The sequence below is a fragment of the Pistacia vera genome, unplaced genomic scaffold (genome assembly GCF_008641045.1).
Source record: "Pistacia vera cultivar Batoury unplaced genomic scaffold, PisVer_v2 Contig583, whole genome shotgun sequence".
NCBI classification, from domain to species: domain Eukaryota; kingdom Viridiplantae; phylum Streptophyta; class Magnoliopsida; order Sapindales; family Anacardiaceae; genus Pistacia; species Pistacia vera.
The window spans coordinates 176,243-202,625 of NW_022196427.1; the positions used below are offsets into that span (position 1 = coordinate 176,243).

Here is a 26,383-nt window from a genome sequence, read left to right on the forward strand (position 1 = left end):
TTATTAAATTAAAAAAAAAAACTCACACCAGCCAATTAGGAAGTTGAAAATTGACAGCTTAAACGTGACGTGAGGGAGGCTTAAAAAGTTTTGAAAATAAATTTTTTATATTTACATATTTTAAAATAGTAATAAGATAATTCCTTTTATAATTTAAAGAAATAAGACACTTTTTGGCCCCTGCTCAAATAAAATATTGATTGCATTTGCATGTTGAACCAGTGAACCCCTACTCAAATCTTGGCCTCTGCTCAAATATTTATTTTCTTTTGACTCAAATAATGATGATTCACAATTTCACAGCATATACCACATTATAATTTTTTTTTTTTTTGGATGAATTGTTATGAATTATGATTGGTTATTGGAGTTAAGGGGTGTTGATTGTTGAGTTGGAAAAATCCAGTCATTTGGTAAGGCTGGTTTGCTTGTAAAATATATGGGATTGTTTTTATTTTTTTGGACGAATTATTATGAATTATGATTGGTTAATTAATTTAAATGTAAATACTTTGTTGTATCCTTTAGATTGACTTGGTATGAAGGAGTCTACATATTTAGGAACGGGTCATAATGTAGCCGTAGGTAAACTTCCTTCTACTGGTAGTACTGTTTGTCCAAAAAGACGTAAAGTTTCAGATGTTTGGGGTCAATTTACAACATATATAGAAGATAATGGGGAGGTGAGGGCAAAGTGTATGATTTGTGATAAGTCTTATGCACATGGTAGTTCCAGTCATGAGACTAAGAATTTGAGGCGCCATATGGAAGGTTGTCCTAAACGTACCATTACTAGTAGTGTAGATCAAATGATGATGGATTGTGATACTAAATTGAGACGTTTGAAGATTTCTCAAGAAATTTATCGTGAGAAGATGGCAATAGGAATCATAAAACATAATTACCCATATTCAATAGTGGAGCATGAAGGAATTAGGGATGTCCACATATATTTGAATCATGAAGTTAAGCATTATACTAGGAACACCGCTAAGGCGGATTGCCTAAAGATATATTATAGGGAGAAGGAAAAGATCAAGCTTGCTTTAGAGAGGGTTTCGGGTAGAATATGCTTGATGCTTGACTTCTGATATTTGGAGTTCTTATACTACTGATGGGTATATTTCTTTAATGGCTCACTATGTTGATGAGAACTGGGAGTTAAAAAGTAGAATTATGAATTTTTGTCATATTCCTTCTCCACACTCGGGGGCTCTTTTGTCAGACATAGTGTATGATTTCTTAAAAGATTGGGGATTGAAAAGAAAGTCTTCTCTCTTACATTAGACAGCAAGAAACAATGATAAAATGGAAGACATTTTAAGGAGTCAACTTTGTGTGCAAAATGTTTTATTATGTGATGGTTCTTTTTTTTATGTGCGATGTTGTGCACATATCTTGAATCTCATAGTCCAAGAAGGGTTAAAGGTGAGCAGCGTGGCTTTGCATAAAATTCATGAAAGTGTGAAATATGTTAAAAGGAAGTGAGGCTAAAAGAATCAAGTTTGGAGAACTTGTTAAAAAAATTGGTGTGATAAGCTCAAAAGGATTGCGAATGGATGTTCCCACGAGATGGAATTCCACTTATTTAATGCTTGAAAGTGCGTTAATATACCGTCATGTGTTTGTTCATTTGGCACTGATAGATCCCAATTATAAAAGTTGTCCTTCAGATGAAGAATGGGATGGGGGGGAGGGGGTGAGGATTTGCAAGTTCTTGCAACCATTTTATGAGATCACTACTCTTTTTTCGGGTTCCCAATACCCCACAGCAAACTTGTATCTCAGAAATGTGTGGAGAGCTCAAGTGTGTTTATACGAAGAGATGGAAAATGAGGATGTAGTTCTTAGTACCATGGCAAGTCAAATGAAAGGAAAATTTGACAAATATTGGGATTCTTATACTGTTGTGTTAGCAATTGTAGCAATTCTGGACCCACGTTTCAAGTTTGAGTTTGTTGAGTTTTGTTACAAAAAAGTTGATGGCCTAGTAGTTGCAACAAGAAAGTTGGAGTTGGTCAAGTAGGAGTTGTATAGGTTTTTTTATGCTTATGAGGATCTAAGTGGCAATGAGGGTCCCAGCGATCCTTGAGTATAGGCTAGTAATCCTAATATCATTGGAGATGATATTTGTGTAAGTCAATACTCCCTAAATATTTTTATATTCTTGTGATTAATAAGGTTTTCTTTATTTTGTAATTTTGCTTTATTAAATTTAAATATTTAAATGGTGCAGGAATTTGACTACTACAAGAATGACTTTAGTGCTACTAAGAAGTCCGAATTGGATACTTATTTGGGAGAGGCAAGGTTTGATCACATCAAATTTTGCAATTTGGATATCCTGGACCATTGGAAGAAAAATAGTGATCGATACCCGATACTTTCGATGATGGCCCGTGATGTGATGAGTATACCAATAATGACTGTTGCTTCGGAATCCAGTTTCAGTATTGGTAGCAAAGTGCTCAGTAAATATCGAAGTTCACTTTTATCGGAGAATGTAGAGTCTTTGATATGCACCAGGACATGGATTTCTGGATATGAAGTTAAAGGTAACATTTTAACTTATATTTCACATGTTTTAATATTTTTGTTTGTTAATATATTACGATAGTTAACTTATATTTTGTTAATTATAGAAGATGAAATTGATGATGTTCAGCTGCTTGTGCCATTAAGTCAAGTGTCGGGGAAGGAGATTGCATAATCAAGGGCAGCTTTGTTTGTTTAGTGTGTTTGGTTAAACAATTCTATATGTTTAATTGTTTAGTGTTTACTATGTTATGTATGTTGAATGTTAAACAATTTTATATGTTTAGTGTTTACTAATTAGTAATTACTATGTATGTTTAGTGTTTATTAATTCTATTATCTATATGGTGGAGTTTGATATAAATATGAAAAATATTAATATTGAATTCAAATTTAATTTAATCATCCATTTATTTAATATAATAAGTTAATAACTAATAAGTTTAATAAATGAATTTTATGTCAAGTTTTTAAATCAATATAATTTAGTATGCAATTTGAAATTTTGAATAAAAAAAAAAAGTAAAAATAACAAAAATATGGAAAAACAGTGAAAAATATGGAAAATATAAAAGGCTGCTGCATTTTTCACGGGTGACCCACGGGTGACCTGTACCCACACGGGCGAGTACAGATCATGACAATGTCGACCCGTCAGAATTTTTTACCCATGAACCCACGACCCGTTGCTACCCGGACCATACCCGCCCATTTGCCAAGTCTATTTAACACTGACCTTAATGGAGACTATGCATAAAATGAAAAAATCATCAAAAATACCCCTCATCACAACACTGCTAAAATATTTTACCAGTTCCAGGACATTGAGGTAATTAATCAAGGAAATTTTCTTAAAATTAACCAAATATCGATAAATTTTAGGGCTGAGACTGTTTACATAATTAAAATTACAAAAAAAATCATCAAAAATATCCTTCATCACTAACACTGTTAAATTATTTTACCAATTCTAGGGCATTGAGGTCATTCATCAAGGACATTTTTTAAAATTAACCAAATTCTAGTAAATTTCAAGGCTGAGACTGTTCACATAATTAAAATTACAAATATACTCTGTAGTGTTCACATAATTAAAATTACAAATATATCCTGTACTGTTCACAAAATTAAAATTACAAATATTTCAAACAAGAAGAAATTGTCTTAGTCATAATTCATAAATTTGAATCACACAAACAACATAACATCAAAGTTGATACTACAATATAAATTTGAATCACACAAACAACATAACATTGCCAAATAAAATCAAAATAAAACATCAATCCCAATTTTCAACTTTGCAAGATTGTCATATTTCATGTTTCATGCTGTAAATTTGCAATGGATAGACTTAGAATACTCTTGATTAAATCTCCAAGTGGTAAGAGAACTATTATCCCCTCCTTCTCCTTTGTTGTTGGTCTTGAAAGATGAGAGAAGTTTAGAGTTTTTATCTACATCTTGAGGGTATTGCTTACAACATGACAAATGCTTGCACATTGTAACAATACCATTAGCCACATAGTACATCAACTCTTTCTCGCAATACAAACACTTCGTTTGTTCAGTTTTATTTGTTGTCTCATTAACAATTTTTTCAAAATGTTGCCACATATCAAACTTGGTAGATTGCTTAGAAGTTACCTTTGAATTTGAAGTCGACTTTACAAGAATATTAGACATCTCGGCAGTGTTATCTTTGGTTGATGAAACGTTCCTATAAACAAGAAAAATGAACATAGTATTAGTAATGTAGATGCTAAAATCTACTGTTGCGGAAGTAAGGTCTGATCTTGTGAGGTTGAGGCCACTGTCAATCTGCTACACCTGCACACAAAGCAAACAATCGTGGAGCTTAATTGGACACTGGTGTGGTGTCTATCGTAGGCACTCCGACGCTCAAGTTAGTAAGGTTGAATGAGACAATTTAGTAAGGGTAAAGGAATGAAGGGTTATCATAGGACAAGTCAGAGACTAGAACCATAGTGTGGTAGTATAGCTCTTAGGAGTAAAAGCTTAGGTGTTGATAGGTGATATTGAGGTTGAATGCCTAAATAGAGGAGTGACCTCTGTTTATATTGTAGTTGTAGGACTCTGAATCCTGATAGGACTATGAATCATTAAGGGAGGAGGTCTCATGAATAGGAAAGGTCTTGATTCACTTGACTTAATAGTAGCAGGAGTCTTGATTTTCCTAGGATACGAAATCTTGGGCGAATTAGGATAGAATCAAATAGGAAGAGTGCTACTTACCTTGGTCTGGAAGGCATGGCCTTAGGTGGGTTGTTGGTGTTGCCCATTCTAGAAGAAGGCTGGATCTGGGGATCATGTCTCAGCCCAAGTCATGAGCTCTGATGCTGACCCAATCGAAATTGGATCATAAGCTTGGGCTGCTATGGTGGAACATGCCTATTCGAGCCCAATAAGGCCTCGAGTGATTTTTGACCCCTACAGTTAGCCTCCCACTCTCTAAGCTAAAGAGTATTTGGCTTGGAGAGTAGCTGGTCTGACAGGAAGCTAACCTACCTAGAAAGCGGCCCGCTAGGTTGGTCGAGTATTCTTTTTGACTGAATGAGGTGTCTTGTCTTGGCGAAAGTTGCGAGAAGACTGTTGGTTATATTTTCGAAACCTTGTGTAGCTGAGTCCTCTCGGTTGATCGAGTCGAGTACTAGGATGTGAGGCGCAATCCCTGTAGTTGTGTCCACTTGGTCGATTGAGCCAAGCGATTGGTTGTAAGAAGCAACCATTGAAGCTAAGTCCATCTAGTTAGCTGAACTAAACTGAATGATAAGGTATGTGGTGCCACCCTTTATAGAGTTCAATTAACCAGTCAAGCCGAGTGTCTGTGCGTTCTTTACCCTGAAAAGTAAGTATTGTTTGTTCCTCGGATTGGGAGTTGAGTTTGTTTGCTCGAGTGAGTCTAGCTTTGTCCAAGTGCAATGAGGTGGCGTCAGGAGAACAGGATGCGTGTACTATAGGGTTTCATGTGTTTTGAGTGGGAGACGAGACATTAGGGTTCCCGAGGCGGTCCTATCATATGACACATGTACAATTAGGATTTCTTCTTTCTTTTAAGTAGGAATTTGAAGAGTCACAGCCAATTGGTCGCTGCTACGTGTTGTCCTGGCAGGTTGGGTGAATAAAAGAGGAGGTCGTTTTGGCGACTGTTCATCTTTATTTTCATTTCATTCTCTATTCCTCTCAAAGCTTTTTCAATTGTCATCGAAGCTTTTTCTGGAGTTTTCAGCGATTTGTTCATGGTAAATATCTTTTCCTTCACATAAATTGATTTCTTTCTCTTGCTTATACTTTCCTTCAGTTTTCCAAGTAGTTTAGGCGCGTTTTAGGATCGTTTTCCTTTGGGTAATTTGAAATGCTGATTTTTCTTTTTGGTTTTTTTTGGAGTTTAGTGGAGTTCCCGGAGGTTTGAGGGGATATCTTTAGATTTGGCTAGATTCCGAGGCTAGGACCAATTTTTTGGGATGATTTTGGTTAAGTTTTTTAGAAGTTTTAGAAAAGGGCTTTAAAGGATTTGGTTTAGAAGCGCGGGTGTTATTCGAAAATTGTGTAGAAATTTTGGGAGTTTGGTTTGTGGAGGAAAGAAGAAAAGGTTGATTTGCTTGCCATTTCCACTCGGCACGCCCGAGGTGCCTGTTTGGGCCGAGTGATAACTTTCGGAGTTACTTGTAGCTTCTTCGCAGTGAAAGTTGATTCGACCATCCAATCGATCTATCAGACCGAGCCGATTGTGGTGTAAGAAGTTCAACATTTGAATACCCAATGTTGGATTCCGAGTCAAGTGGAAATAGTTGGGGTGAGATGGAGGGTGAAGGAGAGTACAAGAATGCCCCTACTATGGTAGTATTGTCGGAGGAAGGCAGCATGCCTGTGGGAGTTCCCAAAGGACTAAGTATAGCTATAGCTGATCCGACTATTATCGAGTCGATTAGCAACGACTCTGATGAGCAAGGGGAGAGTAGGGAAGACAGTGATGAAGAGCCAGGTAGCAGTCCTGAGGGCGAGGGATGTACCCAACCGACCGAGTGGAAGGATCTTGCCATTGGACTATTCCCAGAGCTTACTCAAGATGATGAATGGAGGATAAAGACCATGTATTATATTCCTGACTCGGTCGAGATTCGTCTGCCGAGAGACCATGAGCGAGTTGACTGGGATGTACTAGGGTGGATCGCTATGTACGATATTTATTTTTACGATAGGCTGAGGTTGCTGATTACCTGCTTGGTTTGGGAAGTATTGAACCATTTCATGATAGCGTCGACTCAGATCATGTCGAATGGCTAGAGGCTGTTGATAGCGTTAGAGTTGCTCTGCACTATGTACCAAGTAGGTTTCGGCCTGTATGAGTTCCTTTACTCCTACTACTTGAAGGAGCATGACACAAACAAAGGTAGATACTCAGTCACCCTAAGGCATGACTAACTCCACTTGGTGACATTCCTGCGATCGAGTGATAAAAACTGGAAGGGGAAGTTCTTCTTCCTAAAGGGTGAAGTAGTTTTTGGAAAGAGAGGGCAGGGCGACATACCATTTACTGGAAAGGTGACTGGTGAGTAACCTTTTACTCATCTTTTTTTCTTTGAGTATTGAGCCTTATCTTTTGTTATTATGCAGATTTGAGGTTCAACAAGGCCGGACATAGTGGTGACGGATTAGACATGCCCACTCGGGAAGTGCTTGCTGTACCACAGAAGTAGAGAGACTGGAGAGTGCTTTTACAAGAGGCAAACGTTAAGGCGAGTCATCTTTGGAACGAGGTTGTTACGATACAGAGAGAGGTACACCTTTCCCTATGCTGAAGCAAACGTGGAGCGTTTTATTGACGTGCTACTGCAACGACATCTATTTTGGACATTCATTTCTTCATCCTCAAACTCCTAGTGAGTTTGCCCTTGTAGAGAGACTTATGAAGAACATTAGCATCGACATTTTGAATGCAAACGAGGTGATCACCCAACACCAAGGTAAGAGAAAGAGAGAGTCAACAGCTAGGCCGAGTGAAAATGTCCAGATGGAATGAACCGATTTAGTCCCATCGACTATGCTGCCTTCAACTAGAGCCGAGTTGTCGAAGGGTGTCCAAATCGATGAGGATGCTGAGAAGATGACCGTCATGCTCCTAATGACTGCTTCTATCTACTCAAATGCAACTGGGATGGGGAAACTAGCCGAGTCTTTTCTACTACCAGCGGATAAGAGCCGACTGGATCAGATGGGAATAAGTGATGCTGTTGAATGGGTGGTGGCTTGGCAGTTTTAGGTAATTTTTATCTTTGAACGCTTTGTTTCCTAAAATGCGACTCTTGAGTGTTCAATTTTTTGCAGGCTCTGACTGGGAGCCTATATCTGAAGAAGGCTACGATCACCCAAGATGCTAAGATCTAGGAACTAACTAAGGTTAACATTAGCTTGCGTACTTGAAAGGCTTCGGCTCTAAAGTTATCGAAGGGGAATACTACCAAACTTTTACAAGCTGAGTTGAAGAAGACATTAGTTGAGAAGGGCAAGGTGCTGGCTGAGGGGGAAGAGGTGCTTGCCGAGAAGAAAGAGGAATTGGTTACCCTTAAGAAACGATGTTGATCAATTGCCACAAATGCCATGATCAAGGCCCACGCTGAATTAATGAAGGGAATATAAGGCGGGCAACACCTCTTACTAGAACCCTGATGAAGATATAGAGCCATAGGAAGAGATTGAAGCAGAGTCGGTGACCTGTGGGGACGGTGGAGCAAAGATCAGGTTAAGACTTGGAAAGATTTCTCACTTGGTCGACCGAGTCTCTTCCTCGGTACGAGTCGGCAATGGAAGCTTCAACAAGCAAAAGGAAGGAGGTCGAGCCAACTGTAGGGCATTCGTCTCGAGATGATGATTCGGAGCATGCTACTCCTTAAATCTATTTCTTTCTTGTTTCCTTAGATTTACATTTTGGGTGTCGAACACTCACCATTATGTACTTGAATAAACCTATATGAGGCTTTAATAAAATTTGATATTTTGCTGATGTTGTAAGCTCATTGAACTAGTCGACTGAGTTTTTGTTTACTGCCCCTTGGGTGCTGTCGGTGTGACCGATCGATTGTTGACGGTGCGATTGATCGACTGTTAATCGATGCTATTAAAGACTTGGTTGTAGTAGTAGACTAACTAATTCGGTCTTTTTTGACTAAATGATTATGAGCTGTTCAACTGACAAAATTTCTAAGTGTTGGAGCGGATTTTGAACAAGTGGAACTTGTGTTACATATGAAACGCGTAGGAAAGATCATTTGGCCTTATGGCAAAATCGATGTGGTTGTCCAAAGATGAACTTTGAAGGCCTTGTGGCCGAGTCGGTGTGGCTGACTTTGTAGTTGTAATTTCTCATCGCTTAGTGCCTTAGTCGACGTGACCGACTTCATAATTGAAAATTCGAGGGCTATGTGTCCAGTCGGTGTGATCGACTTTGTAGTTGAAAACATCTACCCCGATGACATGGGGCCAGTTAGTGTGATCGACTGTGTAGTTGAAAACATCTGCCCCGATGACATGGGGCCAATCAACGTGATCGACTGTGTAGTTGAAAACATCTGCCCCGATGACATGGGGCCAATCGGCGTGACTGACTATGTAGTTGAAACTTTCTTATCCTTAAGTGTTGAGCCCATGGGCATTGATTGTAGTAGAATAGTTGAACACAATGTTTCTCTGAATAGTATTTTTTATTGATTCAAGGCTTTGAGGCCGATTGACATTGAAGGAGGTGGACAGAACCACTCATCCCTTTGAAAAATAAAAAAAGAAACTAAGATATGGTTTATCAAAAGTGATACTTTTTGAGGTGGATGACATTCCAACTATGGCTGATGTCTTTGCAATCTGGTAATTAAAGTTTGAAGGCGCCCTTACCAACTGACCAGGTGATCTTGTATAGGCCTTCCCAAGTGGGACCGAGTTTGCTAGAATTTATCTCCTTTGTGTTTTGAAAGACTTTTTGGAAGACCCAATCACCTTCTTTGAATGACCTCACTTAGCCGTTGCAGTTGTAGTGTCAGGCGACACGCTGCTAGTAGATCGTGTTTTTAATCTATGCCTATTCACGCAGTTCATCAATAGTGTCCAAGTTATGGCATAAATTTTGGCTATTTGATTCATCATTCATCCATTAGAGCCTGGGGGATAAGACTGACACCTCTACTGGGATGACTGCCTCCGAGCCATACATTAGGGAGAATAGAGTTTTGCCTGTGGAAGAGCGAGTCGTTGTTCTGTATGACCATAATACTCCTGGTAGTTCGTTTGGCCATGCTCCTTTTGCTTTCTAAAGGTGTTTCTTCATGGTTTGCATGACTGTCTTGTTACATGACTCGGCCTAGCCGTTTGACTGGGGGTTTCGAGGGGTAGAGAAGTTGAGCTTAATTCCCCATGTTTCACCGAAATCTCTAAAGCCAGAGCTGATGAATCAAGATCGGTTGTTGGTGACTATCTCCTTTGGAATCCTAAACTGACAGATTACTTTCTTCTAGATGAATCCTTTTACTTCTTGGTCTAGCACTTAGGCGAATGCTTTTGCCTCTATCCATTCTGTGAAGTAGTCTATTACGGCTCACATGTACACTTGCTGCCCAGGTATGGTTGAGAGTTTACCAACGATGTCCATTCTCCACTTCATAAATGGCCAAGGGGTGAGGAGGGAGTTGAGACTTTCAGGGGGAAGGTGCGAGACATTAGCAAATTGTTGGCAGTGATCACACTTCTTGACATAAGCGACTATGTCAAAAACATGGTAGGCCAGTAAAAGCCAGAAGTTATCACTCGGTGTGCCAGATTGTGTCCCCTAGAGTGGTTTTCACATTCGCCTTCATGAAGTTTTGCTAGTATGCATTGGGCTTCCTCTAGAGACTTCTTCAAGAGATGTCCTTCATAGATTGTAAATCAGGCTGCCTTAGCCCTTAAACGACATGCTTTATTCTTGTTTGTTGGGAGCTCATCTTTCTTTAAGTACTTCAGGATCAGAGCTATCCATGATTCAATTGGGTTGATGTTCATAACCTCAAAGGGTTCTTTGGGGACCAATACTGCCTTGGATTAAGGCTTTTTCCAATTGGCCAGCCATTGGAGGAAAAGAAGTGGGACAGAAGAGTCAAATGTGTTTGAAAGGCTGAGCCGAGGTTGGCAAGTGCATCAGCATGTGTGTTTTCTGCTCTTGGTACTTCAATGATTGTGAACTCTTTGAAGGTTGATTGGAGCTCCTTCACTAGGTTCAGGTAGACTGCCATATTTGAATCCCTAGCTTTGTAGGTCCTCTATAGTTGGTTGACTATCAGTTGAGAATTAGATTTGACTTCCAACCTTGTTACCCCTATCCCTTTTGCGAGCGAGAAGCCGACTATCAAAGTCTCATACTCGGCTTCGTTGTTTGTACATTTGAAGCCACACCAGAAGCCTCGCTGGATGATCTCCTCATCTGGCGTAACCAACACGATACCCAAACCATTGCCGTTTACATTGCTCAACCTGTTGACTGAGAGCGTCCACTTCAAAGATGTCTCACTTGTTAGGCATAGTAATACTTTCTTCGCTTGAGTGGAGGTGTTGGGGGTGAAATCCACTATGAAATCTACTAACACTTGGGACTTAATGGTTTTGTGCGGCTGGAAGGAGATGTCAAATTCATTTAGCTCAACCTTCCACTAAGTGAGTCAGCTTGAGAACCCAGGCTTGTGTAAAATCTTTTTGAGTGGACATGTGGTGAGAACAATTATGAAATGACATTGAAAATAGGGTCGAAGCTTCCAAAAGGCGTGAATGAGTGCAAGGGCCAACTTCTCTAACTGACTATACCGGGTTTAGCGTTAAGGAGCGACTTGCTTACGTAATAGACTAGTAGTTGTTTACTATTGTCTTCTATAATTAGGATGGCTGAACCACCAACTTTGAGACTGCCAAATATGTATACATTTTTTCTCCAGTTAGTGGTTTAGAAAGTAGAGGTGGAGAAGTCAAGTACCTTTTAAGTTGCTATAGAGCTTTTTCGTAGGTTAGAGTCCATTCAAACTACTTTGACTTTCAAAGGACTATGAAGAAAATGTGACACTTATCTGTCGACCAAGAGATGAATCTGCTTAATGCAGCCACTCTTCCAGAGAGACGCTGGACATATTTGATACATGTTAGTTGGGGGATGTTCTGGATGGCTTGAATATGATCAAGGTTAGACTCTATCCCGCGTTGAGTCACCATATACCCAAGGAACATACCAGAAGAGACCCTGAATGAGCATTTGGCCGGATTGAGCTTCATGTTGTATTTCCTCAAAACTACAAAGGCTTGACTGAGATGGTCTAGGTGCTACTCGGCTACAAGTGACTTAATGAGCATATCGTCAATATACACTTCCATGGTGGTCCTCAGGTGTTTTGTGAACATCTTGTTGACAAGCCGTCGATAGGTAGCCCTAGCATTCTTGAGTCCAAATAGCATCACTTTGTAACAGTAAGTGCCCCTCTCTGTGATGAATGAAGTCTTCTCTTGGTCGTTCGGATGCATGAGTATCTGGTTATAGCCAGAGAATGTGTCCATGAAGCTGAGCAACTCGTGACTGGTTGTAGCATCAACCAGCATGTCAATGTGTGGCAGAGGGAAGGAGTCTTTCGGGAACGCTTTATTCAAGTCTGCAAAATCTAAGCAGACTTGCCACTTCCCATTCTTATTTCGGACAACTACCATGTTAGCTAACTAGTCGAGGTAGTAGACCTGTCAAACAAGCCTATTATTTAAGAGTTCTTATACTTCTTCGTTGATCACTTGGTTTCTCTTTGGGGTGAACTTTCTCCTTTTCTGTCTTACCGAGTGACAATTAGGGTAGACCTGGAGATGATGCATGATTGCGTCAGGACTGATCCCTATCATATCTGCATAGGACCAGGCGAAGCCATCTCGATTTTGTTGAAGGAAGTTGATTAGTCGCTCTCTGATTTCAAGACTCAATCTTGATCCAATCTAAGTCTTCTGGTCGGGATGATCAGGGTCAATCTGTACTTTCATCCTGTTCTTCCATTGAAGGTTGATCCAGCTCGGCTAGGCAAGTTAAACTTGTTTGTAGTTGTATAAGGTATTGGGCTTGCCTTTGAAGGCATTTTTGTAACACTCCCTGGAGGATTTTAGGTCGCCCTTGATCTATTTTACTCCCCATTTGGTAGGGAATCTAATTGTTTGATGGAAGGTTGAAGAGACAACTCTCATGTCATGGATCCAAGGTCTGCCTATTATAACATTGTAAGGTGAAGGACAATCCATCACAAGGAAGATGGTCTGTTGGTTTACTCCACTCATGTAGACAAGCAAGGTTATCTCTCTGATAGTATATTTTTGCTCAGAGTTGAATCCAACCAGGATGGTGAGACACCTGTTAATATCTTATTCGTCTAGGCTCATTGTCTTGACCACCTCTAAGAAGAGGATCTTGGCGGAAGATCCTCCATCTACAAACACTCTCCGTACTAGAATATTTGCTATTTGCAGTGAGATGACCAAGGCACCATGGTGGTTTGCTTATCGTCTTCGAACTGGAAGACTTGTTGAGATGGCTTTTGTGTGGACGGATAAGAAGAATGAGCTTCAAAATGATAACTTGTTCAAGCATGCCTTTTCGCCAAGGAATAACTAACTCCGCTAATCTTTGAACCGTCGGATATCATGTTGCAAAAACCTTTCAGCTTTGGGTCAGGTAGAGGGGAAGACCAGTTCTTCTCATCCATGTTTTTCATATGCTTTTACCTTTGTCGGTCAGTAAGTTACGAAGATGTCCCCTCTTAAACAAAGCCGTAACTTCCAATCTTAGAGCTATGCAGTTGCTAGTATTATGTCCATGGTCATGGTGGAACTCGTACCACTTGGTTGTGTCTCTTTTGGCATCTACTCTCACTTGGGTGGCCACTTAACTATCAGACCCATCCCTTTCATTATAGCAACCACTTGGGTTTGTTTGACATTGAGGTTGTACTCAGGGACCATGAACGAAGAAGAGCTGGAAGGTTTATACGTAGGCTGGGCTAGCGGATGGTCGTATGGTTTCCTATTGTTTCTGTTGGAATTGTGTGTTAGAGCTGAGTTATTTGCTTTATACTGTCATGCTTCTAGGTGCCTCTCGCTGTGATTCTGTCGGCGTTCATCGTAGGATGTATGCCTTTTATGGTTTACCTCATCTTTTTCCCACCTTATTTGAATGATCGCTTGGGCCAGGGCATCCTCCATAGAATTGCAGCCCAGTTTAGTAAGGTCTTTGCAGAGTTCCCCATTGGGAAGTAGTTCTTTTCTGAAAGCATCCACCCCAATCTTAGGATGGCAGGATGGGATTAATATCTTTTTTTTATTAAATCGACTAACGTACTCATGTAGCAACTCTCCCTTTTTTTGATAGATCTTGTATAAGTCAGACGACAGCTTCTCTAGCTTCTTGTTGCTAGCAAATTGCTCAACAAATATGTTGGTGAGATGGGCGAATGTGCCTATGAATTTTTTAGGAAGGTTTGTGTACCATTGAAGGGTTGGCCTTGATAAGCTTGAACCGAAGCTCTTACACATGCGTGCTTCCCTAAGGTCCCAAGGTATGGAGACAACAAACATCTTCTATTTGTATGAAGCTATATGATCATTCGGGTTGGTCGTTTTGTCATATGGTTTCATATTTGGGATGGAAAATTTCTGGGGAATCTTGGCTAGGGCTATGGAGTCAATGAAGTGTGAGTCAGCATAACTGTGTGGAAGACTCTTCTTGGCTAGTATACATCTCATCATAGCTTCCACGTTGGCCAACTTTTTTGTTAATATATGATCAAGGGGGGAGGCGGTAGTTAAGAGGTTAGATTCATGGTTTGGGGATGTGTGTTTCTTTCAATCGGTCTAGTAGGGCGAGCCAAGTCCTTGTGATAGGCTTGATGGTTATCTTATGTGTTTTGGATTCCATTCACCCCTTTAAGAGAAGTCATCCCTAGTGTAACTATTAGGGTATTTTTGTCGACATGGATGGTTAAAGGTGCGGTTTAGGGGCCGTTCAACTCGTTAGGATGAGCCGAGCCGAATGGTGTTTGGATGATCAGTCGGTCGACCCATGAGGGTGAGTCGAGCTGGAGGGATCTTAGATATAGTGTGGGTTACTCAAGCCAAGGTATGGCTTGGGATGTTTTGTTGTTGGTGGGTTGGGATGGTTGGAGTAAGTTGGTCATGAGTAATTGAAGGATCAATTGACAGGGTTTATGTTTGCATGGCTAGGTTTGTTATATCCATAGTGGTGGGTGCTAGTCCATCCACCATGGATGACTAGAGTTGGGAAGATTATGGGTCAAAAGCCGAGGTTTTGGGGTCTAGGGTCATTAGTGGTTGCATGGGGTTTACCAAGACACGAAAACGGTTCTCTGGTATCTGATTGAATGGGAAGTCAAGAGAATAGAACTGATTTACCTTTTCTCGTAGGTTTTGGTTCTCGGCCCAAATGTTGTTATTCTCGGTTTCCAACATCGTGACCTTAGCTACAAGGTTAGATAGGGTAGTATCCATGTTTTCAGCCATAGTGTATTTTTTTTTTTTATAAAGCAGGAGTTTGAACGGAGGTCGATTGCTAGAGGCCCCACGGTGGGCGCCAAAGTGTAGATGCTAAAATCTATGGTTGCAGAAGTAGGTATGATCCCGTGAGGTTGAGGCCACTGGCGTTGTTGCACTTACGCACAAAGCAAACAAGCATGAAGCTTACTTGGACACTGGTGTGGTGTTTGTCGTAAGCACTTTGACGCTCAAGTCAGTAAGGCTTAATAAGGTAATTTAGTAAGGGTATGGGAATAAAGGGTTACCAGAGCTCAAGTCGGAGACTAGAACCATAGCGTGGTAGTATAGCTCTTAGGAGTAAGAGCTTGGGTGTTGATAGGTGATATTGAGACTGAATGCCTAAACAGAGGAGTAAACCTTGTTTATATAGTAGTTGTAGGATCTTTGTATCCTGATAGGACTCTAAATCCTTAAGGGAGGAGGTCTCGTGAATAGGAAAGGTCTTGGTTCACTCGACTTAATAGTAGCAGGAGTCATGATTTGCCTAGGATACGAAATCTTGGGCAAATTAGAATAGAACCAAACAGAAGAGTGCTACTTACCTTAGTCTGGAAGGCCTGGCCTTAGGTGGGCTACTGGTGTCACCCATTCTAGAAGAAGGCTGGATCTGGGGATCGTGTCTTGACCTAAGTATGAACTCCGATGCTGACCCAACCGAAATTGGATCATAAGCTTGGGCCGCTATGGTGGAACATCCCTGTTCGGGCCTGATAAGGCCTCGGGTGATTTTTGACCCCCACAGTAAGTAATTGAGAATGAAAACTACAGCAAATTAAGTGAAATGAACATTCTATTCAATTGTTATAAAAAATTTCTACATAAGGATGTGTAAAGTTACTTCTAGTACAAATGGTATGATAAGTCCAGCTCGACACTCCAATATAACATAATTTTCAACCCAAAAAAATATACAAATAGAAACCCGCAATAAAACATATATGATATACCATTGAAGCTATCATATTTGTTAGACCCTTGTGTGTTTTGATGTGCCAAAACTAGGAAAATAGCTATATAAGAACTAACAAAATTCTAAGGTATGATATAAGTCATGACCAAATATGAAAATGCAGAAATTAAGCTTGGAATGCCTGTTCATGAAAGAGGAACGCCTATTTCCAACTTTAGGCAAGTCGTTCCTTAGAGAACGACCTCGTTCCTCAAGCCGTTACACATTCTGCCCAATCTAAGCAAAACTCCAAGCAAGTTGTTCTATACGGAATGAACCCATTCCTCAAGTTGTTACACATTCTACCTAATCAGAGCAAAACTTCAGGCAAGCCGTTCCATACGGAACGACCCAGTTTCTCAAGCCTGTTCATCATTCTGTCCAAAATAGTTGTTTTACAATAGTCAAAGTTGTCTCAAATCTCAATCACACAATCAAACTATCTTCCAGGAAAAAAAATCTACACATAATTCACAAACAACATATTCAAACAAAATGGGTAATAGAAAACTAAACCCTAAACTTTGCCAGAGAAAATTGATTGGTGAACTTGCCGAATGAGAACGAATTGGAAGAGAAATAGGACATTGAGGCTAGAAATAAAAGGAATCATCGAACAAGAGAGAAGTGGCATGTTGAAGCCAAAACCAAAACGAATTGTCAAATTGAGAGAGAAATTGCGTTTCAAACATGAGATTTGAGAGGAGAATTGAGCAAGAAGAAGAAGAAGAAGAAGAAGAAGAAGAAGAAGAAGAAGAAGAAGAATTCTTAGAAAATAGAAACCAGAAATCGTAATTTGAAATTAGCCCCAACCAACTTCTAAGAAATTACTAAAGGTGCATAGGGACCAGACCCAACTGTGTCCAGGTTTAGGCCTAGTCTTTCATGGGCCTAAACAATTTCATTTACCCCCTTTATTTTGTATCTATTTAGGGACTTTATCAAAATTATATAGGGAGTTTATGTAATTTTTTAGGGGTAAATCGGGTAATTTGTAAAAATTTTAATTAATTAATAAATAATTAATTAAATATAAATGAATGATTAAATGTTAATGAATAATGACTTAATTCTTAATTGGTTATAAATTTAGGGTGTTTTTAATTTAAACTTTAAAGAGATAATAATAATTTAATTTTAACATAAATATAATATTCACACAATCACACTTCACAAGTAAACAATTAAATAAATTTGATTTTATTAAATTATTAATTTACATCGTCAACAATATTTATATCCTCCAAATCTATGTTTCTGAAAAGGTTGAGTAGTTCGGGACCTTCAGGGTGCTACTGATCTCTTTTATCCATATGAGTCCAATCCCATAAACATGTTATGACTTCAACCATCTCATTGGTTAAAGAACATCTTCTCTCTTCAACAATGCGGCCACTAATTGAGAATGTTGACTCGGATACAATTGTCAAAACTGGCACAGATAAAATGTCACGTGCCATTTGAGCTACTATAGGGAATTGACTTGTATTGTGGTTTCACCATTGAAGCACATTCATCTCACATTTCTCCTTCGTAGTCATGTAGGATATGGCCATTTGTAGGTATCGATGCAGCTCATTTGGTCCAAGTTGTCTGTATGAGTTGCTACTTCCACCACCACTGTTGCCACATTCTACAAACTTCTAGATGCTCGTTCCTTGACATCCTTGGTCTTCATCAGGGTCCTGCTGCTCGTCTCTATTGGCGCTGGATGCTCCAATGTGCCCATCTGAAGGAAAAAGGCTTTCCAATTTTCTGTCAAAGTCTATCAAATAAGAACTATAGTCATATTGTAAATTATGGCCTATCTCAGCAACTGTACAATTAAATACGCTTAATTTAAATCTAGGATCTACAATAAGACCTAATCCATATAAGAATGGAATATCTAACCAATATTTCCGATATTTGTTTTTCCATTGGAACAACAATGTTGCGCAAATCTTCATTATATCTATATGTAGCAAAAGTTGTAGAAATTCGAAGTAAAATATCTAACGCTATATTAGTAGTAGGATAATAAATACCACTTAATATATTAGTGGAATCGTAAAAAACTTTAAGAAACGAAACAAATATTTCGCAAACCGTCCAATCAGATTCATTGAAAACTTCCTCCGGATAGTTCTTCTAATTGACAAACTTTGTAATTTGTTTTGTGGTTGGTATAGCTTTTTCCAACATTAGGTACGTTGAGTTCAAACAGACAAGCATGTCCGTACATAACTTTTTTGGTTCAATCGATGGATTCTCTTAGCGAAAATATTTGCGGAATTCAATCAATCTTGAATTGCTACGACGATGAATCTGATAGTCGTGCGCACACTTTCAATCCCTGAATGTATAGCTTTTAAACTTGCTTTAACAATCAAATTGATATTGTGGCAAGCACATCTCTGGTGAAAAATTTTGCCTTCACCATGCAGATCCAATTTTTTCCAATAAAGAAATTGACGAGGTGTTAGCAATTGCATTATCAAGTGTTAGTGCCACAACTCTCTAAGATAATAAATATTCTTGCAAAACTTCAATAATTGTAAAATAAATAGTTTTAGCACTATGTTTTTTATATAATGCTTTAAAACCTATCAATTTTTGTTGTAAATGCCAACCATGATCTAGATAATGTATTGTGAACTCAAAAAATCTATTTTTGATCTAGCAGCCCATATATCTGTAGTAAGTGCAATAGATATATTCCTAAAATTTTGAAATTCCTTTTTAAGTTGATTTTTTACTTTATCATAAAGTTTATTATGTCCTTTCTAATTATATCTCTACTAACAAGGGTAAATTCTGGACAAAAAGCATTTTTAATCAATTCAACAAAATAAGGATTTTCAGATAAAGAAATAGGAGAGTCTGTAGCATATATGAATTTTGCTATTTGCTCTCATGCTATAAGTGAATTGTTTTGCCATGTTGAGAGAGTTGAGGATTGTGGATTAAAATTAAGTTGAGTTTGAATTTGCCTACGTAGTGCGGTTGAACTTAAACCGGACTGGCGGGACTACTGCATATGTTGGGGGTGCTTCTTCTCCAAGTGTCACCGCATCGTCGAAGTCTTGTTCTCAACCCCGATAACAGTTGAACAAAAATTACATTCCCTGCACGTCTCTTCCCCCTACCCATTTAGCTTTGGCCATTTTGATTTGGTGAAGAATTGTCATACCTTAGACACATCCCTCTTTGAAGGTTGGGCCATGGAGTCGCAGCTTGCTTGTGTTTGGCTAGACCCAGTTCCAATCGTTGGTGGTTGTGGAATTGGCGTTGCTACCTCTTGAAAGGATGAAAATGGATCAAACCCTTCCATTTCTTCAGTGGATGGAACGTAAAACTCATTTGGGGATAATCCTCCGAAAGCATAATTTTAGGAATCCATTATAAATTTATAGTAAAATAATAAGTAATTAAAATGAAAGAAATTGAATAATATAACTAATAATATGAATAAATATAAATTTAAATTTAATTGAAAAGAATTTGAGAATTGAAGTAGAGAGATTGAGAGAAGAGAATAGATTGAGAGTTGAGTTGTGAAGAAAATAGAGGTTGCGGTGTGGGGGGTGTGGGGGTTGTAAGAAGTTATGGAAAAAAAAAAAAAAAAAAAAAGCTTCCCCTTCATGTGACCGTGGATTGAGCAACCAACAGTCAGCCTGCAATTTCTTTTTTGTAAAATATATTCTTGCCCCCATATTTATTGTAAGTTTTAAAAAAAATTGGGGGTTTTTGGTAGTTTGCCAAGGGTTAATTTGAAAAATTCAAATAAGGGTTTCAGCCCGAGCCTGGGACCAGTCCCATGCTTGGGCCTTGGAGGAGGGCCTGAACCATGGCCCAGGCCCTAGGGGTGGGCGGGTCCAAGTACCTGCCCAAAATCAAAGGAGCCGGAACCGGCCGGTTCCTTTAATTTGGAACCGGAACCGGTTATCAATTACCCCCTATGTTTTAAAAAAGGACAAATAATCCCTTCTAAAATTACAATTGCACCCCTAATAGTTTTCAGAAATGATAAATACACCCTGCAGTTTTCAGAATTAAGTAGTTGTCAAACGTTGATTAATTAGTAATGATTAGTCTCTTTAATCTCTAATTAAGAAAGATATTTGGATTTTTCTCCCACCCACAAAATTAGCTATTTTTCAAAGTATTGGAAATTTATAATTATTAAATCCTTGTTTTCAGGTATTTTAAGGGAATGTTCCCTTTGAATTTATTCTCACAAAATGCTTAATAATTCTAATTGAAAACCCGCTTTTCATCAACATCATTGGGGTTCCATGATGCTAACTTTATTAATTAGGCAATTTTGTTAAGCTATCCCTCTTCACCAACTAATGAATTAAAATGAAATAATTTAATTATTAATTAGGCAATTTTGTTAAGCTATAATGGATTGAGTCTTGCTTAAAAATCATTATAACTTGGATTTTTTTTATATTAATTAGTGGCTTCTTAGCAACAAAAATTCACATAGGATTCCAATTGTTGTCTGAGTATTAGCTAATTTACAATTAGTAATTGAGCAAATGACATAATCCTACCTGAAGTTTGGGGAAATCCCAAGTTGGTACCCCTGGTTCAATTTATCCCATTTTGCCACTCTTAATCTAACACCGTTCGCTTGGTTTTAATAGCAAAAGGGTAAAAACAACATTTAAGACAAATTAAATTCAAATAATAAAAAAGCCTAAGGAAATGTTGCAAATTAAATTCAAATAATAAAGAAGCCTGGGGAATTGTTGCAAAATGTGTAAAGAAGGATAATGTATGACGGCTGGAGTTATTGCAGAAATCAGACGCCAAAAAAAAAAATCTCTGAACACTCTTACACTTTCTCTTTAAAACGAAAATGCAGATTTTTTTTCTGAAAAATTAACCCACAAACCTCATTGCCTATGCAACAAAAATCGCAGCCATTAATCCTTTTGACCTTTTTCCCATCCCATAGTCGAACGCGTAAGCTTACCAAACACAGATATGGTCTCTCACCGCCGTTTTGACTCCCAAACAAGATGAACAAAATCAATATTCCAATGAATGTCCTTATCTCCTTATCATCCTTCTAGCTAACGCCATCCCTTTTAGGCCTCGCCGAATCCTTGCCACTTGGTTTTTCTACTTTGACTCCCAAACAAGATGAACAAAATCAGTCGTACGCTTATCATCTTTGTCAGTGGCATTTGGCGAAAACCGTAAACAGATGAATACGAAACAACAACCAGACCCAGACCCATTAACTCAAAACCACCATACCGGTCACGCAGACACAACCTTAGGAGGAATACGAGCCATCATCGAGAAGAGAAGTCTCGTCGGTTAGAGGAAGAAAAACAATAGATAAAGAAAGATGACAGTTCAAGGAGAAGGGTGATATGGCAACGTGGTCTGTGGCAAGGTATATCGACAGTTGATTTACGTATTTTTTGTATATGGTTTGTGCTAGATTTTTCTGTGGACTGGTTTTTTTGTTATGTGTTTGGTGGTGGTGGTATTACGGTGGTTATTGGTGGTGGTAGATGGATTAGTGGTGCATGTTTGCTGGTTCAATAGAGGTATGTTGGTGGTCGGTTGGTGATGGTGATGGTGATTATATAATGTTGTTAGGGTGGTTGTTAGTGGGTGGTAGGATAGTGATGGTGGTAGTAGGGGGCTTTAGCATTAGGGTTAGGGTTAGGGTTAGGGTTTTGGTGTAGTGGTGGTTTAGGATATTGGTGTTGCATGGCAGTATTAGTATTGGTAGTGGTGTGTGTATGGTGGTATAGTTGACGGTGGTGTTAGGATGACTTTCTGTATATTGGTTGGAAACCAGTAACTGTCTTAAATGCTGCCTAGCAGTGGTTGATAACTTCTAGTGTAACAATGCCACGTACCTAAGGTGGTGGTCTGGTGGTGGTAAGGTTGTGATAATGGTAGTAAGGGGTTTTAGGATTAGGGTTAAAGTTTTGGTGTAGTGGGGTTTAGGATATTGGTGTTGCATGGCAGTGTTAGTATTGGTGATGGTGTGTGTATGGTAGTACAGTAGTGGTGAGTTGATGGTGGCGTTAGGGTGATTTTTTGGTATATTGGCTGGAAACTAGTAACTGTCTTAAATGCTGCCTAACAATGATTGACAACATCTAGTGTAACAATGCCACGTACCTTGGGTGGAGGTCTAGTGGTGGTAGGGTGGTGATGGCTGTTGTAGGGCGGTGGCAGTTGAGTTTTTATTTTTTTTTAATAATTGCTTGGTTGTGTTTGCTTATGCAGGCTAAAACCAAATTCCTATGACTTTAAAATTGAAGTGTTTAGTTTAGAATATGATATACTAAATGTCGATTCGGATGAATATAGTTACATATGTTTTATTAAAGATGTGAAACGATGTGTGGCTTCAGAGAATGAGGTTGTAAAAATGAACCCTTATGAGAAGTTTAAAGTGGAGGTTGAGCTACCCTTATCAAGGGCTAGAGACATAGTGGAAGAGGACGATGATATGGAATTCATATTTGAGCAATATAAGAGTTTTGGCAAGCGAGTGATAAGGGTCTATGTAAAAGCCATACCAGTGGACTTTGTTGAACCTATAACTTTATTAGAAGCCCAACCAGAGGCCAATGAGGGTTTTGTGAGGCAGGATAGTGAGGAAGCTGAAGAGGGTATTCTAGATGAGTTCTTTTGGAGTATTGAAAGTGATCATGAAGAAGACCATGAGAGTGGGCAGGATGGGCAAGAAAGTGGGTGGTTGAGGGAATTGAAATTAGGAAGGAAGCAGGGTGGTAAAGGGAATTGAAATTGGGTAGAGAAGTGGTGGGGTTGAGGGAAATCAATCTGGGCAAGGTAGTGGTGGGGTAGAGGACATTGAAGTTCAGGGGGAAATGTTTGAATACCATGAGGACAGTTCATATGAAGGGTCTATTGATGATGAAGATGCAGTAACTAGGTTTAGCAGGCACATGAAGGGTCAACAGTTTACATATGGGGATAATGGGAAAATCCACTTCAAAGTTGGTCAAGTGTTTGAGGGAGTTGATCACTTTAGGAAGGTGTTTTGAGATTATGTAATTCAGAGGGGGTTTTTTGTTAGGAAGATTCACAATGAGAGAAGAAGATTTAAGGCCAAATGTTACCAAGCAAACTGTCTATTTCATCTATATGCTACTTTGATGCCTGATGATGTGTCTTTTCAGATTAGGAAGTATAGGCACACATATACATGCATGAGGGTTTATAATAATAGAGAGGCAACAAGTGCTTGGGTGGCTGAAAAAATGGGAGACTTCATCAGATCCCAAAAAGGTTCATCAATTAAGCCATTGGTAGATGCGTTGGGTAAGAAACACTATCTGCAGTTGTCTAGATCCAAACTATATAGGGCTAATAACCTAGCAAAGGGGAGGTCAGACAAGCTCCATGCAGAGTCTTTGCTGGTTTGTTGAAATATGATCACATTGTCAAACATACCAACCCAGGTTCCATGTATAATGTGAAATCTGTTACTTTAGAAGGGATTCCAAACTTTCAGAGGTGTTTCTTAGGCTTTACAGCATAAAAGAAGGGGTTTACAAAGGGTTGTAGGCATTTTATAGGTATGGATGGGTACCATCTTAAAGGGCCTTATGGTGGAGTACTATTGTCAGTAGTTTCTATGGATGCTAACAGTGGCATTTTCCCAGTAGCAATTACCATTTGTGAGATAGAAAACAAGGAATCATGGAGATACTTTATGACCTTGATGAAGGAGTTTATAGGGGACATTGACCTATCACTATCATGAGTGATAGGCAGAAGGGTTTGGTGGATGCTATACAGACTTGTTGGCCAAATGCTAGTGTTAGACATTGTGCTAGGCATGTTTATGCTAACTTTAGGAAAAAATTCCCTGGGTTGAGGTTAAGGAACTTGTTTTGGGCTTTTAGTAAGGCTGCCAATATCATTGATTTTCAACAAGCCATGGAAAAAATTAAAGCTATAGATAGAGAAGGTCATAGGTGGATGATTGAAAATGATGTGAGATCTTGGTCAAGGCATGCATTCAACCTTGATTCCAAATCTGATCATGTTACAAATAACATGTGTGAAGTCTTCAGTAGCTGGTTGGGAGAGAATAGAGAATTACCCATACTAAGCTTGTTAGAGCATCATAGGAGGAGGGTTATGGTACAGATGCAAGCTAAGGCAAAGGCTAGGGTCACAACTATTCCCTCTAATATACATAGGAAAATCAACGATCTAATTGAGCTTGCTAAGAATGTTGAAGTCATCTGGCCTAGGGGTGCTGAGTTTGAAGTGGTGGATAACAACTGCTTTCTCAGTAGATGTTACATCTTAAACCTTCAACCTCAAACTTGTGACTGTGGAATGTGGCAACTTTCTAGAGTCCCTTGTGTGCATGCAGTCCACTGTTTGCTTTTTAGGAACATTAGAAATATGAAGGATTATGTGGACTCTTCATTGAGGATCACTTCATACGTAAAAACATATGTTAATCACATTTACCCCATACCTGACCCATTTAGTTGGCCTAACTTGCTTGGGGGTAGACAGCTGAATCCACCTATCAAACATAGCAAGGTTGGGAGACCCAAAAAGGCCAAAAAAAAAAGGACGTTGATGAAGAACCAAGGATGACCAAAGGTGCAACACTTAGGTGTGGGATCTGTCGAACTTTGGGACATAACAAGAGGAGCTGCCCACAAAATCATTCAAACAACAAGAATCAAAGGGTATTTTAAAGCTTTTATTTAACATGATTAGTATTGTTTTTGTAATAGAATTTGCTTTCATTAACATTTGTTTTCTTTGCTTTGTTTAGAGAGAAGAAGCTTTATCAGCCCCAACAAGTTAGACATGTCAACATTGAAGCAACTGTCAAGGGTAGCAGGTTAGTGTGACATCAATCCTTCAAATTTTAACATTGTTACATTGCTTCAAACTATCAAGGGTAGCCTCTAAAATTGATTTTATGATTTTTTTTTTTTTTAGGTACTAAAGGAGTGTGGAGTTGAAGCATGTTGTTGTTTTTTGGTGTGATAAAATTGTAGAAGCATAATGTTGGTTTTTTAGGATGTGTGGAGTTGAAGCATGCTGTTGTATTTTGGTGAAATTTGGGGAAGTTGTACATATGACTTTGTTTGTTAGTCTTGGTATACAAATATGGTGTGATAATATTGTACAGATAGCAAATAATTTAGGTTGTCTATTGTGAATGTTTAATTGATTTAGGACTGTTGCAGTGGATTTTTTGATGTAATATGCAGCTTTAATTTTCTTTTTTTGGGTTGTTGATCATCACATTTCAAGGCCAGATTATGTATTTTTCATATATATGTTCAATGCAAAAGTGTTTAACTCAGTTTGTGTGGTTGTAGTATGATCTCTGATGTTGGCTTTGTGTAGGATGTGTTTATGCTCAAATTAAAACTTTTTAGGATGTATGCCAATTTTTAAGAAATTTTACTTTGCTGTTATACAGCTAAACCCTCAACATTCAAACAATTGTTGCTGAACTTTCAAACGGTTTAGGGGCATTAGGGTAATTTCACTATATTTGGAAAATAAACTAAAGATAGGGGCATTTTTGGTTTTTTACATCTCTATTTAGTTTTTTATCTGCTAAATAATCTAAAGTCGAAGGTTCAAGGGTATTGCAGTCATTATTACTTGCTGTCACTGTGTCACATCCATCAGTTATTAATAGTGTTACATTAAGGGTGGCAAAACGGGATAAATTTGACCAAGAGTATCAACTTGGGATTTTTCCCAAACTTTGGGTGGGATTATGTTGTTTGCTCTTAGTAATTTAATATTGACAGCACTTCTATTAAAGTCAAACCCAAACCCAAACCCAAGTGCATGCTGGCCCTCATTTCTCTCAATTAATTATGTGATTATGGCTACACTTGAGCCAACTTCACTTTGATTTCAAATCAATATTTTACACACCTTATTCATCAATTCAATTCCCACCTCAAAATAATCTTCTCTGATAAACTGCATGTCGTTTCCTTGGTGTGTACATTGTACAGTGAGTTCCACACTTGGGTATATATATTAAACTTGAGGCTAAGGTTCTGATAAACTACAATAAGTATAAAAGAAAATTTGCATAAAATAAGGCAAGTGCAGTTTTCACTTTATCTTACCATCTGGCGCAACTTAGGGGCATTTTATTAAAAGGCCAAATCAAGTTCAAATTTAATTAAAAGGCCATGCAGTTTGAAAGTGTTAAGTAAATAGCCTTATTATTGATTAAGGTTAATTAAACATGATTAGTGGCTAATTAGGATTAATGAAGTATTGTGTAATCGTCTAAAAACT

At 38.7% G+C, this 26,383-nt stretch overlaps 1 protein-coding gene across 1 annotated transcript; it reads left to right on the forward strand.

Moving 5' to 3' along the window:
• The first annotated feature begins 23,836 nt into the window (after positions 1 to 23,836).
• LOC116109573 lies at positions 23,837 to 25,055 on the forward strand. Its single transcript, XM_031395800.1, has 3 exons — positions 23,837 to 24,535; positions 24,838 to 24,947; positions 25,049 to 25,055. The coding sequence occupies exons 1-3, from the start codon at positions 23,837 to 23,839 to the stop codon at positions 25,053 to 25,055; spliced, it is 816 nt and encodes a 271-aa protein (XP_031251660.1).
• The last annotated feature ends 1,328 nt before the right edge of the window (positions 25,056 to 26,383 follow it).

Bases quoted from the DNA above. Each gene is read 5' to 3' on its own strand.
- LOC116109573 (XM_031395800.1), top strand. From the start codon at position 23,837: ATGAGTGATAGGCAGAAGGGTTTGGTGGATGCTATACAGACTTGTTGG. The intron at 24,536-24,837 runs GTAAAAACATAT...TTTTTGTAATAG, and splicing joins CATTGAGGATCACTTCATAC to AATTTGCTTTCATTAACATT.